Source organism: Lycorma delicatula, chromosome 7, assembly GCF_047948215.1.
Source record: "Lycorma delicatula isolate Av1 chromosome 7, ASM4794821v1, whole genome shotgun sequence".
NCBI lineage: Eukaryota > Metazoa > Arthropoda > Insecta > Hemiptera > Fulgoridae > Lycorma > Lycorma delicatula.
The window spans coordinates 134,596,099-134,614,991 of record NC_134461.1 but is presented as its reverse complement, the minus strand read 5'-3'; the positions used below and the strand labels follow the sequence as shown (position 1 = coordinate 134,614,991).

At 35.2% G+C, this 18,893-nt stretch overlaps 1 protein-coding gene across 3 annotated transcripts in view; it reads right to left on the bottom strand.

The window, feature by feature from the left end:
* LOC142328404 (HEAT repeat-containing protein 5B) overlaps positions 1 to 18,893 on the bottom strand; it is a 291,250-nt gene that overhangs the window by 254,527 nt on the left and 17,830 nt on the right. Inside the window, exon 1 of one of the 3 annotated variants that reach the window (XM_075372107.1) lies at positions 17,042 to 17,147. The exons of 1 other annotated variant lie outside the window; for it this stretch is intronic. In XM_075372107.1, coding sequence (XP_075228222.1) covers positions 17,042 to 17,103 — 62 coding nt within the window. In that variant the 5' untranslated portion in view covers positions 17,104 to 17,147. Of the gene's footprint in view, positions 1 to 17,041; positions 17,148 to 18,893 lie in introns of those variants that run through there. One more of the 3 variants, XM_075372108.1, reaches the window with a different exon arrangement.

Sequence of the window (18,893 nt, the reverse complement as noted above, 5' to 3'; positions counted from 1 at the left end):
CGTAATTACGCGATAGAGTTCTAAATCTACATTTCATACAAAACCAATACATTACATCTCCTCTAAAATATGTACAACTTAATATGGAATGTCAATACCGCATGTAAATTCTATGTCATGATAACTGTGTCCATTATTCATTTTCTTTAATCCGTTATATACTATATAAAGTTCTTTATTTTCATTGATTTCGTCCAAATCCGATTCTGTAAGATTATTAAATCTGTGGTAAAAATATTCTTCCAAAACGTTCAATAATCGCAATAATCGATTTACCGTTTCTAGTATTCATAAACTTTATTTATTCAATTCTCTATTCCTTGTTACAGGTCAATTAACCGATATTTTTAAAAGTATTGTTATAATTTAAGCTATTCAATTTATCGAAGATATTAGACATTTTTATGAATCTATATATAAAAGTAATGAAACTTAAAATTAATATTTTATTGATGTTAAAAAATATTTGTTTAAATATGAAATGAGGTTGTTACGAACGGATAAAAGACAACTTCATATGGTATCTTTGGTGATTATCAATACAAATACCATTTTTTTTTTTTTGCTTTAATACATTATTATTTATGTTTTTTTTATTCTCAAGTACGGGTATGCACATTAAAGCTAATTTAGCGGAGAAAAAACTCCACAAGCCTGCCATACGCAATTATCCAACTAGAAAAACAGAATAAAAGTCTAAATGACTTAGTTCAAGCAGACATAGTCGAAATGATACCTTATTCACGACAAAACAACGGCTACAAGTACTTTTTGACGGTTATCGATTGTTTTAGTAAGTTTGCATACGCTATACCGTTAAAGAAGAAGATGGGTGTAGAAGTCGCAGTCGCTTTGCATCCAATATTCGAAAATCACAAGATGAAACATTTTCAAACAGATCAGGGGAAAGAGTTTTATAATCCGCAAGTTAAAGCCCTATTGAAACAGTACAACATAAATCACTATTCTACATATTCAGATAAAAAAGCCGCCATAGTTGAACGTTTTAATAGGACGCTAAAGACGAAAATGTTTACCAAATTTACAGAACACGGGAACTATAAATGGATTGATATGTTACAAAATCTCGTCGATGAATACAATAATACGGTGCATTCGGCTACAAAATTTAAACCGAAAGATGTAAATCAAAAAAATGAACAGCAAGTTCTCGCAAACTTAAATAAAAAATACAACAGGAAAGATTAAATTTCAAGTCGAAGATCCCGTTCGTTTAAGCAAACATAAAAAGATATTCGACAAGGGTTATTTGCCCAATTGAACGAATGAAATATTCAAAATACACACTGTTCACTCGGAATTTCGACCCGTAACCTATGAGTTGATCGATTCCAGAAATGAAATTCTAAAAGGTCGTTTTTATCAACACGAATTGCAAAAAACAAAACACAAAGACAAATATCAAATTGAGAAAATTCTCAAACGAAAAGGCAACAAAGCCTACGTAAAATGGTCACCTTAATAGAGGTAGAATCTAGAATTAAATCCGCACTTCATTCGTTGTATTATATTATTAAAGATTTAGATAATAATTGCGAAGCAATATATTTGAAGATAGATTATCACAGTCATCATAAAAGCATCACTGTTTTAGATAAATTTTATTTATATGATGTAAGTGTATAGAGACATTTAGAAAAGAATTTCACGATGATTTATCAAAAATTAATCGTGAATTTTATATAATCACTAAAATTGATATAAGTTTAACAAACTAATAGTTTAATAATTTAAATGTTTTTTAAGTACAAGAGAGATATGAAGGAAGTGCAACAGAAAACAAAATTTCCCATCATGAACGTAATGAAGGGATATGGAATCAAAAAACGAAGTAATCACGGTTCCCTGTTGCCAAACACTATCAGATGTATTGTATGCGGCCCATCGAATTGCGGTAAAATAAATGTTGTTTTCAATCTTTTAGTTCAAGAAAACGGAGTACGCTTTCAGAACGTGTACATTTTCTCTAAATCCCTCCACCAGCCGCAATACAGAATGTTATCAAACCTAATGATGTTGAATCCAGAATTGGGTTACTATGAATACAGTGAAAACAATCAGGTTCCACAACCGGAAGCGATTCAACCCCATTCGATAATGGTATTCGATGATGTGATCAAACAAAAGCAAAACAATATCGATGATTATTTTTCGAGAGGTCGTCACAATAAAACTGATTGCTTCTATCTGGCGCAAACGTATTCGAAAATACCAAAACAACTCGTGCGGAACAATTGCAATTTTCTAATTCTGTTCAGACAAGACGGTTTAAATTTACAACACATTTACGATGAACACGTAAACGTCGACATGTCCGACTTTACGACTTACACGACTTTAAATCGGTGTGCGAACATGTTTGGAACGTGAATCGGTATGGTTTTCTAGTTATCGATAAAGAAAGCGATAAAAATAAGGGTCGCTATCGGAACGGTATGAATAAATTTATCATCATCGATTGAACGCAGCGATGCTATATTGAACGCACCGTCGAACGCAGCGTTGAACGCGAATCGATTATTCGTACCAATTTTTTATTTTTTTATATATAGAATAATGTATAAGAAGGAGAAACAAATGGTGGAAATTGATAGATTGAATAAAGAATTTAAACGTAAACACGGGGTTTTCGTGTTGGGTTTAGCCGAAGATGAAGCTTTATTTGCTAAACGTTTCAAACCGATCCAAGAAATTAGAGAAAAAATAGATAAACCAAAACCGCCTCCTCCACCTCCAACCGAAGGAAAAATTGATACAGAGTAGGACGCGAATTGGGCGATAGACTAATGAGTAATTTAGAGAGACATCAAGAGAGGTGTGAAGAGAGTTTGTTGGAACTAGATTTAGAACTTTCAGATGACGAAGATGTAGCAGCTTCTTCTACCATGTTATCTCAACAAACAACTCTCTACCATGCGAAAAAACTCAAACTGCGTATGAATGTGGCGAAGAGCCTGTTAAATTTATAGATATTTTGCCACACTTTATCTACACAAATTTCTGAGACCCAAGAAACAATTACAAGTGAAGATTATTCAGAAGGTGTAAAACCGTACATACAAATGTTGAAGACTAGTCCAAAAGTATCTCTAGATCATGTATACGGTGTGAAATATGATAAAAATACAAATACGGCTACATTGGGCGGTATTAAAATTGAATTTGTCGGTGATAAGATGCATTTGGGAGAGATGATATATTCGGCCAAACCGGGCATCCTCGAGCTGTTGTCGTTCAAAAATCCAGATCTGACAAAAGTTCATACGGCAGATATGCAAACTTATGGTGAAATGTTGAAGCGTACCGATACTCACTTGACGGATGCCGGCACAGTAAAAACGAATAAATCTTTCAAATACAACGAAGTCATCAGAAAGCTGTTACCTTCAAAAAGACCCGTAAGATTAATTTCCCCATATAAAACACCATCGACATCGTTCAGCGGCACCGGGTTGTTGCACGCGCAACTCAATTATAATCCGGTCTATTTATATTGGCACAATCCAAACGATCAGGTAGCTAGATTGCATACTCTTGTAGGCGAATAAGACGCTGGAAACAAGGGCGTTTCTAACGAAATCCATAATTAAAGAACTGAAACAAGTTGAATTTGAAAAATAGATTATTTGTTTTTAATTTTTATTTTGCAAATATAGAAATGTCACGATTAAGATTAGGTCGTAATGGACATCGAACAGCGAGAAAACGAGGGCCTACCAGGGAAGGTTTTTCGTTGACTGGTGATGGAAATTATGATATAAATCACCATAGATTGTGCAACGTGTCTGATCCTATTGGTGATTCGGATGCGGTGAATTTGAAACATGCCAAACAAATGTCGTCGGGTTTCCCATCACAACCGATGGAAATTACGATTTATAAAATCATAGGTTGTGTAACGTGTCCGATCCCCTATCGATGATGCGGACGCGTTGAATCTGCGTCGAACCAAAAGTATGTTTGATGAATACACAATCAATCTCTATGAATGGTTTATAGGTTTGAAAAGATTAAACGCATACGATGCGGTTATTAGAAAATACATAGAAGATAAAGTGGAAACGCTTGTTAAGGAAATATACAATTTATAAATGATGAAAACATCAACCTTGAAACAAAAGTTGATAGATATATAGATGGTGCGATAGAGACGTCCATTAAGGAAATTTCGGGAGCGATTTATAAAAACAATAATGACGGCATAAAGATAAATTTGGTTCGTCATGATGAATAATGTATTTGAATGAAAAAATATTTTTTTATATATAGAAATATGAAGGTGAAGAAGAAAAATATTTCCAAGAAAAAAGGGAGGCGCAGTATAATCGGGTCAGTAATCAATAAGGCTGTAGATTTATTAGAGTTTGAAGCTCTTATTCCGGGTTACAATTATTGCGGTCCGGGCACCAACTTGGATAAGATGTTGAAGCGTGGTGATAGAGGCATAAATAAATTAGATGAGGTGTGTAAACTGCACGATACAGCTTATTCGAAATATTCAGATAATAAAACAAGATCTCAAGCCGACAAAGCGCTTTCCGAACGGCGTGGGAACGTGTGCTCGCGCCGGATAGCAGTTTGACTGAAAGAGAGGCCGCCTACGCAGTAACTAATGCGATGAAACTTCAATCCAAATTTGGCGGTAGACTGAGGCTTAAGAAAAGTGGTGGTCGATTGAGGCTTACGAAAGGCGGCGGTATGGCTAAGAAAAAAAAATAATCGATTCAATACCAGATCGCGCTTTGTACGATCACGAAATGATTGAATAGGCGAAACAATTGAAAATTCCACACTTCCGCGGTGTTTTTCTGTTGGACGCTTTACCGAAAAAGATTTGGAAAAATGATTACTCGATAGTGAATTTAGACACTTCAAACGGCCGCGGTAAGCATTGGGTTTGTTTCCGGAAAATCGACAAAAACGTAGATTACTTTGATAGCATAGGCGATGCGCATCCGCCTCCAGAACTGATGAATTATTTCAGAAACTCCATCGTAACGTACAATTATGACAGATATCAAACCGACGACGATGTGATTTGCGGTCGATTATGTTAAGAATTTTTATCCGAATAAATTATACGTTTTTTGTTTTTTATTTTCTCTAAATAAATATGTCGTGTCTATTATCGATTGATGGCAACAGTTCGATGATTAAAAAATCATTTTTTCCTCCAATCGACCTTTCAAAAGACCAATACGAATTGGGTCTCAAATGGTTGATGACCGCCCACACTATCCCGAACGTCGAGGAAAACAAAAATAATAAATTTTGTTTCACTTTGGAAAAGGATGTCAAAAAAGATGAAAATAATAATTATGTGTTGATAAAAAAACAATACATAACATACCAACAGGTAGTTATGAAATTGAAAATATCAGTAACTATATACAGAATAAAATGAATCAAACCATCACATTGCAAGCAAACCCAAATACGTTACAGTGTGAAATTAAAAGCACTGTATGGATAGACTTTTCGGATACAGATTGCAGTATCGGCAGCCTGTTGGGTTATGGAGCGAGATATGCTAGATAGATAGATTAATGTAGATAGAATTAAATACAAATTCCAGAATAATTACAGTTTAATAAAATCCAAAAATAATACTATTCTAAATTACAATTTTCAATTAATATTAAATATTTATGTTTCACCAAATCTGTTACATATTCAGATATATAATAATGCCTATTAAATTACATACATACATTTTCAAAAGTACATAAAATTTTATTCCACTAATAACTACTGTTTTTTTTTTATTGTTAATATTGAATTATTATTTATCGTAAAAGTTTTTCGGGTTAATATTTATTAATAAATCAATAAATTTAAATTAAAAAAAAAAGATGAAGTCTGATTCGAAACGATATGCCTTCCCTTGTAAGATCCAAATACTTCATTAATTAAAATTCTATTTGGCTATAACTCTGGAACCGATGAAAATAAGTACCACTTATCTTATATCGTTGAAAAACTCTCGATGAGGTCTTGTTATTCAGTTAAGAAAAAGTCTAAAATCCAAATTTTGGGGGATTTTGGGCTTTTTTGGACACTTTTGGTTCGGTCAATTGCAATCAAAAGGGGAGGTGCACAACTAGATGTTACAACAGTCCTACATCCAAAATTTAAACATCCGACGGCTAATCGTTTTTTTAATTACGCGAGATACGTACATACGTACGAACAGACGTCACGCCGAAACTAGTCAAAGTGGATTCAGGGATGGTCAAAATGGATATTTCCGTTGAAATCTGTAAACCGAAATTTTTCGTGATCATAATACTTCCTTTACTTCATACAAGGAAGTAAAAATGGAACACAGTTTCCTTGTTATTCTTCTTATTATCCTTCTGTTATTAATTTCTGAAAAACCTGTCCTCGCGTTCGAGTCATTATATGATAAAATAACTGCAAGACATTTATCTCTCCGAAAAACTTTATTTTTATACTCTTTATATTAGGAATCTCAGATACGCAGTTTTGGTATAAAAATGTTTAATCGCGTTATTTTTAAATTAAACTGTTTTATATAGAATTTCCTTACTTTCAATAGCCGTCGTATTGCATAACGCTTAATGTTACGTACTTAGGTTTTTAATACAAATAAAGATATAATTTAAAATTTACATATGGTATACTACACCTAGGTAATGCACACATAATACCTTAGATATTCGTTAAAATTCAAACGAACAGCATTTTCACATAATTGTATAACAGTAAATGTTACTAAGCGGATGTCAGAATTTTACATCTATTTTTATTAATACATAATTACTCGTTACTTGTATGTTGAGGCCACAGTACTATATGATCCTTGGCCTCAACTATTTGCCGCGTAATCATCTCGGGCGTTGAAATCTTGCTCCGTAACACCGAAAACTAACATAATCAATCATCCACCTATTACCGTTTGGGTATTCCCCTCTTCGTACAATTTCAGGTGCCAAAACCATAATCGATGTAGGCGATTTGTTAGGAAACAAATGAAACAAGAGTTATTGTTATATCATCGGTAGGCGTAACAATTCTAAAGAATAAAAATCCGATGAGGGCACCATACGACTTCCTTTTACGCCTATTAAATTACATATATACATTTTTTTTTAATGAAGAGTACATCAAATTTTATTTTACTAATAATTTCTGATTTTTTTTCGTATTCTTTTTTCTTACGGTTATTATTGAATTATTATTTATTGTAGACTTTTTTTTACAATCAGAGGTTAATAATTATTAATAAATCAATAAATTTAAATTTAAAAAAAAGTTAAAAAGATGATTTTCGCGATCGCAATACTTCCTTTACTTCGTACAAGTAAGTAAAATACACCCTTACTAAGGGAACCGAATAATGAAATTGTTTTACAGTCATTCTTCAGTAAAAGCACCGTTTTTAGTGGCCTCTTCGCTTCATAGATATACTGTTATGTTTGCAGTCAAAGTTCAACAAAATATCGGTGACACATTAACTGTATTCAAAATAGAACCGGCTGTCCCTAGTAAAGCATCTCTATACTAATCCGCTATTACATCAATCACTTTACAAGCGTCACAGCCGCAAGAAAGACTAGCGAAGATAATGTAAACCAAAAAACTAATGATTTATGTATATAGACCGAAAAACTAATGTAAACCGAATAACTTCCTTTTCAAACGATTTGTAATACTTTACCGATGTCTATGTATTTTATAGATGGTGTTATGTTTTCTTTTTAACTAAGTTTAAAAAAACAAAGGCAAACTTTACACGAAAATAAATATTCAGTCCGATTAAGCTATTAGGACATTAAACAACGGATCAGTAGATTGTATTCCTAGGTAGCTATTTTGTCACGAATTAAAATTTATTGACATACATTAATAAATTATAAATAGAGTTCTGAATTAATTCCGTTAAATAAAATACATGTTCTTCGATGCATAACCCATAAAAATGCATTATTACGAAAAATGTGTGTATAAAGTACATAAAAATGTATATAAATACAAAGAAACGTCCAATATTTTAAAAATGATAACTTTAACAATTATACGGATCTAAAAAAATTACATAGAATAAATCACACGAAATAATTTTAATAAGCGATTAACATTTAAAATAAATAAAATTCTTAAATTTTACAGCATTTAAGTCAAATAATAGCTGCAATTAAAATTACTACTTCCTACTTCAAAGGAAAATAATAAAAACAGAGAATTTATTTCGTAATGATATCTGACAAAAAGTATTTATATGCTAATATGTAAAGATACGAGTATAATATATAAAAAGCGCAAAATATATAATGTTTTTAAAAGCAGTGAACCGGAATTCAATTATTAACATCTGTTGACGTTACATCAGAAATTTAGAACAACGCGAATAGAATATTTTAACAGAACTAGCAAATCTCTCTCTCAATAGCTCTTCCTGCAGTCTCTCGACGCGAGGCGTTTTCCAGAGGGGGGAAAAAGGAACGAGAAAATATTACTACAGACACTTCTGCTGTTCCTGTCAAACTTGCAACATCAAAGAAAAAGTTTCACTTTTTTTTTCTACAGTTAACGAATAAGTTCTTTGTATACAGAAATCGATAAAATAAAATAAGACGATTTGAAACTTTTGATATACACTAACACTATACAAGGTTCATTATTAAAAGTTACGGTTAACAATAAATAGCAGTAGATAAAATAGAACAGCCCAAATAGCCAAAATGTTTAATCGACAACATATTACAGTGTCTGTATTTCTAGTAGTGGCAATACGTAATCGCAAAGAAATAATCAGGATAACATTCATTCTATAGAAAATGCTATCTGCTTTACAGATAGATAGATCGTGTATTTTAACCCAATTAAAGTACACTATTGACTTCGGTAATACAGTATCTTCTCGTGCAAAATACGCGTATATCCCTGTTCAATATTTGTACGCGATGTGTTTCGATACGATTAGTCTTTTTATTTTATTTTTTTTAAGTTTTCAGTCGCCTATGGACCACGAAAATATATTTTTTTCTTTTTATTACCTTTAATTTTTCTCCGACGTTCTCTCATAGTTCGGAGAAAACCTTTTCCTTACTTCTGACCGTTTATTCTTCCTGAAGCTGTTTCTGTCTTGTTTAACGTCGCCTATTCCTTCTACACCTTTTTTACTTTATTATCTACGATCTTCACCTCTCTGTTTTCCTATTTTCAAAAAAGTTACGGTTCATCAAAAACGTAACTGTTTTTCAAAAAAAAAATCTTTCTTCACTCGTTCTCTGAAGGTGGTAAAAACTAATTTTTTTAATTCCATCTGTTATTTTTTCCTCTAAACATTACCTAAAACTTTTGTCTGAAACAAGTTTTCATATGACAGCCCTTACGGCAAAGGATGCCAAACAAAAAAAAACAAAAAAAAAACAATAAGAACAAAATATCGCTAAAATTTTCTTATCAAGTAAAATATCGATTTCAATTAAAGTTCTTACTATTCTTTGGATAAGGATTTAAAACGTAGCTAAGTAAAGTTTTCTGATGTAACCAACCATTGGCCCACGGGGTGGAAAAAATAAGGTTTTGAAGACAAAAAACCCACACTTACCTTAATAGGCACAGTATCGAATCGGTTTATAGTGGACGTTAATCTTCTAACACTACCTAAAACTTTTCTCAGAAATAATTTTTGATATGACTAACCCTTACGGAGAGGATAACCAAAACGTTGCTGGAATTGTAAGATGGGGCTTGTCGTATGCTAAACATGTGAAAATTTTTCACATGCAACCATTGTCGTATTCAGTAAATTTTAAGTTTTTCTTAACTTTAAGGGGGAAGCCTTTTTTATCCCCTACTTATTACCGGTTAAATCTACCTCCGCCTTCCGGCGCGTCGAAAGGGATTTTTCATAATTTTCTTAGGTACACGAGCGAGTCAATTTTTCGTGGCGAGCGCTTATCTGTATAATGTATATATATATATATATATATATATATATATATATATACATATAAATCTAATACAAGGTTTTATAAAAAATTGCTAAACTGGAGTTTTATTTACATCGCTTAGTGTTTTACATAATAAAACAAAAAAAGATCCAATATTTTAATTTTTGGGGGCGAATAACACCTATGCGTTATCATCGCCCGGAATAAAATGGTTTATAATAAACAAATAAAAGAAACTAAGACTAGTCTAAAAAAAATCAAACAAAAAAACTTACGACGAATATCACAGCTAAATTTTAAAATTTCACTAAAAATAAATAGAATTTAACAAAATCAAAGAGGGGTGTAAACGGCCCATTCTTAGGTAACAGAATCAAAAGCTAACACGGAACCACAAGCGTTAAAACAAAAACATTAAAATCTCTTCCGATACAAAACACATACGAAAATATTAAATTTTATGTATAAAATCAACACGTCGCAAAAATAGAAACCGGTCTAAAACTTCATTATCACTGCCCAGGATTCGACGGATTTTTCTGGGCAATTTAAAATTACGACCCAAGGCATACTGTCGCTGAATGGCTTCGACGGCACATGGCACTATTAATATAATTCTATTTTTTTTTTACGGTGGCCCTGAAAAGAGCCGTTTTTGTCGTCGATTCGCTTCGACAGCTCGTTGTAATTAATAACCTTACGGTAGCCCTGAGAAGGGCTGCTGACGTCGAATGGTTTCGACGGCTCGTAATTCATAACCTTGTGGTGGTCTGAAAAGGGCCGTTTTTTGCGTTAGCTCAAACAGCTGTCGGGTCCGGAAACTGGTCTCCGGAGAAGTCCGGGAGTGCTGCTCGTCCATTGAAGTCAGACCGGGCTTCCCCTTAGCGACAGTTGGATCGCCACTACAGTGTGGCAGTGGTGACTCCCAGAACCCCGTAGTGTCCAGTCGGCGTCGGCCGTCCTTCCCCGGCGCTGCCGAGTCGGTTCTCCCCGACCGATCCCACGCTGGGCCGGCTACTGCTGCTGAATCCGCCGGCCAGGGCGATTGGAACCCGGGAAGATGACTGTGAATTGTAATCATTTAGAAGACGACCTCCGGTAAAGCCCCTCAGGGCTTGAAACGGAGGGGGTGGTGTGGCGACCGGTAACATCACAAGGTGGGTGCCTTCTCCCTACGGGGTTGGGATAGAGCGGGAAGATAGCGTCCGCGTCCAGCGGCTCCATTGGCGGGCCGATCAGGCCTGCTGCTCCGGCGGGGATGTTGGCATACGCCGGGAGGTCCCACGTTGAGGCGGCCAGGGAACTTCTTTTGTCTTCTTCCATCTTCTTCTTCTTGGTCTTTTCCAGGAAGTGGTCGACGATGCATTGAAAATTCACTCTCGTGTACGCTCTTTCATTGGAGCCTGAGAGTGGTGAGGCCGCAGCGCCGCTACGGTGGGAGAACTGCGCTATCATCCGCGCGGAGGGAATGATGCTGTATCAGCGCGTACGTATACTGTGCGCCAAGCTCACGTCTGAGTTGCTACCGTGTTCGTCCGACGATATTAAATTAGGCATATATGTGGTAACAATATGTAATCCACAAGTATGTGGTGCACAGTCAAGCGGCAGTTGCATCGTACGCATAATGGTGCGTGTCCTGCTGACATGAGGTACTCGTGTGTGATTCTGGATGTCCTAACCGCAATCGGCAGATTACCACTTCCTCACGACGAGTTTTTCTGCATGAGGAGTCTCATGGCAACACAGAATCTTTAATGTGCCGGAGTTTGTTATCAACGGTAGCCGTCCAGTCACCTTGCCATTTTGCTAGAACAGACTGTTTTATACAATTAATAAAGTCAGAAGTAGCAACAAGAGTGGTGAAAGCAGGTTGACTGCATGCGTCTTTAGCAACGGAATCTGCACGATCATTACTTAGAATTCCCACGTAGCTAGGAATCCGACAGAAACTCACTTGTGTATTGCGATGGTTCAACTCGGCGATTGCATTATAGATTTCAGTACCGATGGGATGTCTAGAATAAAATCTTCTAAAGCTTGGGCTGCACTTCACGAGTCGCTACAAATAAGGATATTTCGGTACTTAGGGTTAATGATAATCACAGCCTTATTTAAAGCATACAGTTCAGCAGTTATACACTCGTAATACCATGTAGACCAAACATATAAGTTCTGCCATTGACAAAAATTGCGCAACCAACGTATCGCTCTATTTCGATCCATCAGTGTATACTACTGCGCCTGGGTTTATCTAGGAGGAAATATAGTAAACATTTGTTGGAAGACAGCAGGTGGTGTTGATTTTTAATTGTATATCGTAGGATCAAACATAAAATTTATAAGGATGGGTGATTCCCCATGGAGGGTATGAGCACGGATAGTCGGAAAAATAGGTGTCAAAATTTATAAGGTGCAGTAGACGTCGGGTACGAACATCTACAGATGCAGTACGACGTGGATGGTCTTCATACCTTCTTAAATTAGGATTCCCAAGGACTGAGCCAAAAGCCGGGTTATTCGGCTGTCCTTTGAAACGGGAAAAATAAGATGCTAAAACCTGGTCCCTCTATCCCAAGGTGATGGCTCACCACTGTCAACAAGTAAGCTTGCAACAGGGCTTGATCTAAATGCACCTGTGGCAAGCCGTAGAAAAGCATGACAGCATCCAACATTTTAAGCACGGTTATGACGCGCTGAAGCGTAGGCGACACAATCATAATCCAAACGGGAACGAACTAAGGAATAATAAAAACGTATAATACATGTCCGATCAGCTCCCCAGTTGGTGTTGCTAAGGACTCGAAGCATATCTAAAAGTTTGGAACATTTTGATTCTAATTGGTTGATGTGTTTGACCCAAACAAGGCGGCTATCAAAAAATAAACCTGAAAACTTGACATGCAGAAATAGCAATAAGCTCTCCGTTGAAAACACTTGCGCACAGTGGAAGAGTCCAGCAGCGGAGAAAAAACTAAAAACTACACAATTTGTTTTTTCAGGTGAAAACGTGAAGCCGGTAACCTGGACCAAGCTTCAAGACGAGATATAGTGTTATGTAATAGTCTCTCTGCTGTGGCTGTTGAACGGAAAGTAACATATATAGCAAAATCATCAACAAATAACGAACATGAAACAGGTGGCTGCAGACATTTACTAATACTGTTGATGGCTATAGAAAATAAGGTGGTACTTAAAACACTTCCTTGAGATAATCCATTCTCTAACATGTCGCTACCCGAGAAAGAATCTCCAACACGAACACGGAAAGTTAGATCATTTACGAAACCTCTGACATAAGCAAGCATTTTATCCCTCACTTCCATTCTTTGAGATTGGAATTAAATGGAGCGTTTAATTCACCGACCGAATAACCAACGTTTAACGATAATACTTCCATCTGAATTTGTATCTTTGAAATTCATTACTGTACGATGAGGTGAGGGATAGCGAACGTAAACAATCTGCCAAAATACTTGCCGCAGTAGAAGGTGATGTAAGGAGTTCTCCTACAAGAATGAGTCCGAGAATGGATTGTTTTGGTGATCCGCAGATTGTACGGATCTTTTTCCACACAGCAGACGTGGGAGTAATGCGTGAGATGGTGTCCACATATTTCCTCCATGACTTCCTCCTAGCGTCTAAGAGTACCCGACAACATACCGCTCTACTTACAGTACAAATCTAGGTGTTCATTTGAATGGCTGCAGTTAAATTTGCGCAGTGCTCGTCGTCGACTGCTAATAACGTTTAGGCTATCAGCAATCCACCAAGGAACGGAAGCACGTCTTGGGTTTCCGATGTTTGTGAGATATATCTATTAGCATTGTCATTTATCAGAGACGTAAAAGAGGTAAGTTCGCAAGGAGTTGCACTATCGTCATACTGTGATGGGAAGGCTTTATGATAACTGTTCCAATCCGCCTTTTCAACAATCCATCTCCGGGGTATTTTATTCACCTTGCGATCGACACCAAAAGTTATAGTAATTGGCTTGTGGTTATTGCCGTGAAAGTTTTCACAAGCAGACCAATTAAGACGAGGAAGTACATTTTCTGAGCATGAGGAGAGGTCGATATTTGACAGGGTACCAGAAGATGAGTTGGGGTACCAAATGACTTGTACCTTTATCTACTGAATGACCCATCATTCAGTAGACAAAGGTATAAGTCTTGTCTCACTGTTTATCATATTTCCTCGAGAGCAGCAGAATATGAGCCTCAGGAAAAATGGTGAGTATTAAAGTCTCCTACTATTAACAATGGCGATGGGATTTACGTGAGATTTGATATTTCTACAGCGTTGAACTCAGAATTCGGTGAGAGAAACAAATTGCAGATAAGCAATTTAAAAAGACTAAGATTTTGACACCAACAGCAGGAATGAGCGTAGACAGTTGTAGCCTTGTAGCCGAGACCTCATTCCGCATGAAAATAGCAACATCATCACTCTCTTTAATACCTACAAGACAGTCGTATCTCTCTCATGCATAACCTCTGAGTGTTACCGCATCTTGTTGTAATGGATGCGTTTCTTGGAAGTACATTATTAATGCTTCATGTGCGCGCATCAACACTCTGATATCTTCAATGCGGAACGGAAGACCTCTAACGTTCCACGAAATAATGCCCATAAATAAAAGGTAATTAGATGCAGAAATACAGTTAAATATATAACAAAATTAGTTATATGTGATACCGCTTTTTCTTTTTCTAATTTTTGGTTTTAAGAAAATACGATGCCCTAGGATCGGGCGGTTTTTCTAACATATCCTCCAGTATACGTGGTGTTGGAGGTGGAGATTATGAAAAATGGAATGTTGCAGACGACATCCGAGAGGACGTGGTTGCGTGATCTCCCTTAACAGGGAGTCTATTTGGTGGCTTACCACCAGTTGTATTTACTCCTGTCCGCAAACATACAACTTTAGGGACAGGAACTTTGAGAGTGTTCCCACTAGCGTTAGTTTCACTAGTTGTAACTACTACTGACGTCTTATTCATTTTCGTTAACTCAAAAATAGTTGCGGTAAGTGAAGTAAACTGATCAGATAACACCTGAACAAGATTCTTCAGTTCGCTGCACGATTCGCACTGTTTATTGTCTGTATTTACAAGAGGTTTACTTCGTCGCGGCAGCGAAAGATACATCCGGTTTAACCACGTTTCGAGAGCTAAGCGTCTTTTTATATTCTCTTCGGGAGGCTGGGAAAGAAAGCTTTTGCTCAGTAAAGTTTTAGAACTGCTTTCTCTTCTTTGAAATTTAGACAATATCGAGACCGAGACGAATATGTTCCTCCACAGTTTGCACATCTTTCTTCCTCCTGACAGTCACTGTCCTTGTGGCCTTCTTTTGCGCATGTAGCACATATTGGGGTTTTCGGACAAGTTGTGGTATGACCATATCTTTGACAATGGAAACAACGTCGTGGGTCAGGGACGAATGGTCGTGCTCTAACCAATAGGTATCCGATTTTAATTTTCTCCGGTGGTGTGGAAGATTGGAGATTAAAATAAAGGGTATGTAGGTAGTGGGGTAGTGGGGTAGGGTAGGTTCTTCCATTCCACTCTGACGTTTGATTATTCTCTTCAACTATGTAACACCTTAGGGACGAAGCTCTTCGGTAATTTTATTGTCGTCCATTTCAAGAATATCCCGGAAAAAATTACTCCTCGACTAGTATTCAAGGTTTTATGACAAAGTGTACTTATACTTATACCGTCCACATTTGTAAGACGTAAGAGCGATCGACTAGGCTCATCACTGAACGTCTCCGTTAGAATTGATCCGTCTCTCAGTTTTCTTATGTTCTTGAGGGAATCGCTTGAGCCGGTAACTACTTTATTGATCAGGAAAGGTGAGACCTTATGAAGGGTTCCACCTTCCTGATTATTGTGTAAAACTACAAATCTGACATTTGCACACTGTAAAGGTGATTTGTCACCATTTAAATTATTTCTCTCGGGATAGTTATCGTCATCGGAGAAAAAAAAGAGTTAAAATAAATGCGATTTCAAAAATTATTGTTCGAAACATCATTTTGAAATAAGATAGTAATCGATATCAGGAAAAACAGTGCGTATCCGATGAAATAAGGGACACAATAAACAAACGAACCGTTGAATATTTTAAACCAGATATTATCGCGATTAACGGAATGAATGTTATGCTTTTTTTTTAATAATAAATAAATAAATAAAGGTATTTAAATTACAACATATAAAAAGAGTAAAATTTGCAACAGAGTAAAAATCAATGAAACCAAAAGCGATTTAAATTATAAAAAAAAAACCTTTTCATTCGGTAACTAATACTTAATTTAATGGCATGCAAATCGACATAGAACACATAATATAATACGCAAACATTACCCGTGCAACCAAAGAACTTTTCTTTTTTTATGTTACGATAGTTTTTCATTTAGAAACGGCTTCATCCATCAAAATTAATACCAAAGTAATTAATATGAATGGCAACAGTGATTTTTCCTGATCGCTGACACAATATACTTATTAATTTTATTAGTGTTAAATTTTTTAAACGTATATCTTAAGTAAAACCTTTTTTGAAATTAATTACATCAAGTCAGATTTAAAAGTTTTTTTAAAATACATTGATTAAAAATTGCGTTTTATATTTTTAATACTTAACACTTCAGTTTCAAAACTCTGTTAAAATCAAAAGAAATTTTCAAAGATACAAAAAGAAAACAGTCGATCGGGTTGTCTGGAAATACGAATAATTTATTATTCATACAACCGGCGTTATACTGTGGCGACTACACCAAATAAAACGGTAAACTTCTGTTAATACAATATAAAGTATTTTAAATTTAATCAATTAAAATATAAAAATTCGTCGGATTTTTTTTTTAATTTCAAAATATCAGTACAACATATGAACACCGAACTAAATTTAAAAAAAATGTTTTTTTATAACTACAAACTCGACTTGACAACCTATCGCTCATCTAATCGATAAAAATACTAAAATAACTGTATAAGAGAACAAAATTTCTTAAAATTAATAACTGAAAACACCAAAATTAAATAAAAAACACGGTAAATAAGAAATGAAGCAGAAAATGATTAAATTACCTTGTACGATGATGATCCCTGTTGATTTTGATAATACTTATAATATCAGGTAAACACTTCATGTTAAATTAAAAATAAATATATTAATACCAAGCAAAAAAATAAAAAATCAGAAAACAGCACAGGAGACGGTGTACCTCAGCGCTTAGCTACAATGTCAACTGCAGATTGTAAAATGAGGGTTAACTGACTTCACAGGGATGCCACAACAACGTACTGTAACTCTCAGAAAAAGGGAAAAACTGTAAAACTTCCTGATAAAGACGACCATTACGGAGTAGAAAACCACAAATGGTGAATCGGATGATATTTGGTGTCGCATTACTGAACCGATAATACATCCACAAATAACCCGTTCTAAAACTACGACATTTATGCCGTAATGTATAGTCTGTATTCTTTTAAACAATGAGAGGAAAAGATAATAAAAATAAATACATAAATCTAAAAAGAAAACAAAAAAACCCTTTCATTTCTATAAAAGTCGGTTTCAGCAGAAATCGCGAGATTAAAAAACGACCGCTATCAAAACCATGCGACTTTTAATTTTCTCCCGACTATATAGAACCAGACTATTTTACTTTTCAGGCGTTTCAAGTTATTATTTTTACAAGCACATTTTAATATTTTTCGCGGTATTTTTGTTTTTTTAAATACGGGTGAGTCTACAAAAAAAATCAGGCCATCCATACAAAAATAAACTTTCCGTAAAATCAGATACATATAATGCAAGGTAAAAAAAGTAGACGCATACACGTTAACCGACAGCTACCAAACGTGAGGTAAGATCGTCTGAATGCAGAATTTTTTTTCCACAAATCGTTTAGCTACAAAACTTTCTTAAAGTTTTGCTTGAGAATAATTTGAATACTTTTATCGATTCTAAAATATTAAATAACGAGGATGATAAATACGATAATAATAACGATAAACAAAAAATATATGACGTATACGGTGAAGTAATCTTTTGTTTTTAAAATTTGTCTAAGGGTAGAAATTTACCACGGGATAATAAAATAGAATCCCTTATTGTATTCGTTATAAAATAAAACCTAATCACCAAAATTACTGTTTTTCCACGGCGAGTAAGACTTGAATACAAATTAAAAAAAAAAAAAGAAAATGCACAAACGGATCGAATAGAACACTTTTTCCTTTTTGAGAGGGGCGGATAAAAAAAATCATTAAAAAATTTTTCTGCGAATATGACGTCATTTCCCGCTCGGAAGAGCGCTGGAGCACGGCGACGGAGAAAAGCGGCAGGAAAATAACCCGTAAGGATACGAATGAAAAACGAGACGAATAATGCGGAAGTTCTTCGACTCCGGGGCATCAAATATCCGACTTAAGGCAGAACATATGAGCGAATACAAAATATTTATCTTCGTTATTACCGTTTCTTTAACGGAGAACTCAACACTCGAAAAATATAATTTATATTTGTGAGTCTAGTCGAAGACAACACGTGAAGTTTTATTACGCCGAGACTTTTACTTATAATGTTTCTAAGTCTCTGGAATAACCGTTTAACATCAGTTCAAAATTTTTACGTCTTTACGAAGAATTATTAAAAATTTAAAAGAAAACGCTTGTAACAGAATTACGCCGAAAGATGTAAAAATAATAATAATAATAATAAAATATAACCGCTAGACTACAACTTAAAGCTATTTTCAAGCCTGCAATAGTGCGCCGTCCACTATTCAAGAGATTTAATTTCTTAACAGATTCCCTTCAAACGAGAAGAAAAAAATCACACTTCGGATTCGCATTATGTAACCAACCGATCAAGTCGTTCCTATAAGTACAACTACTGAATACTTTTGGTTGTTTCTGGGCGAAACACGCTTGG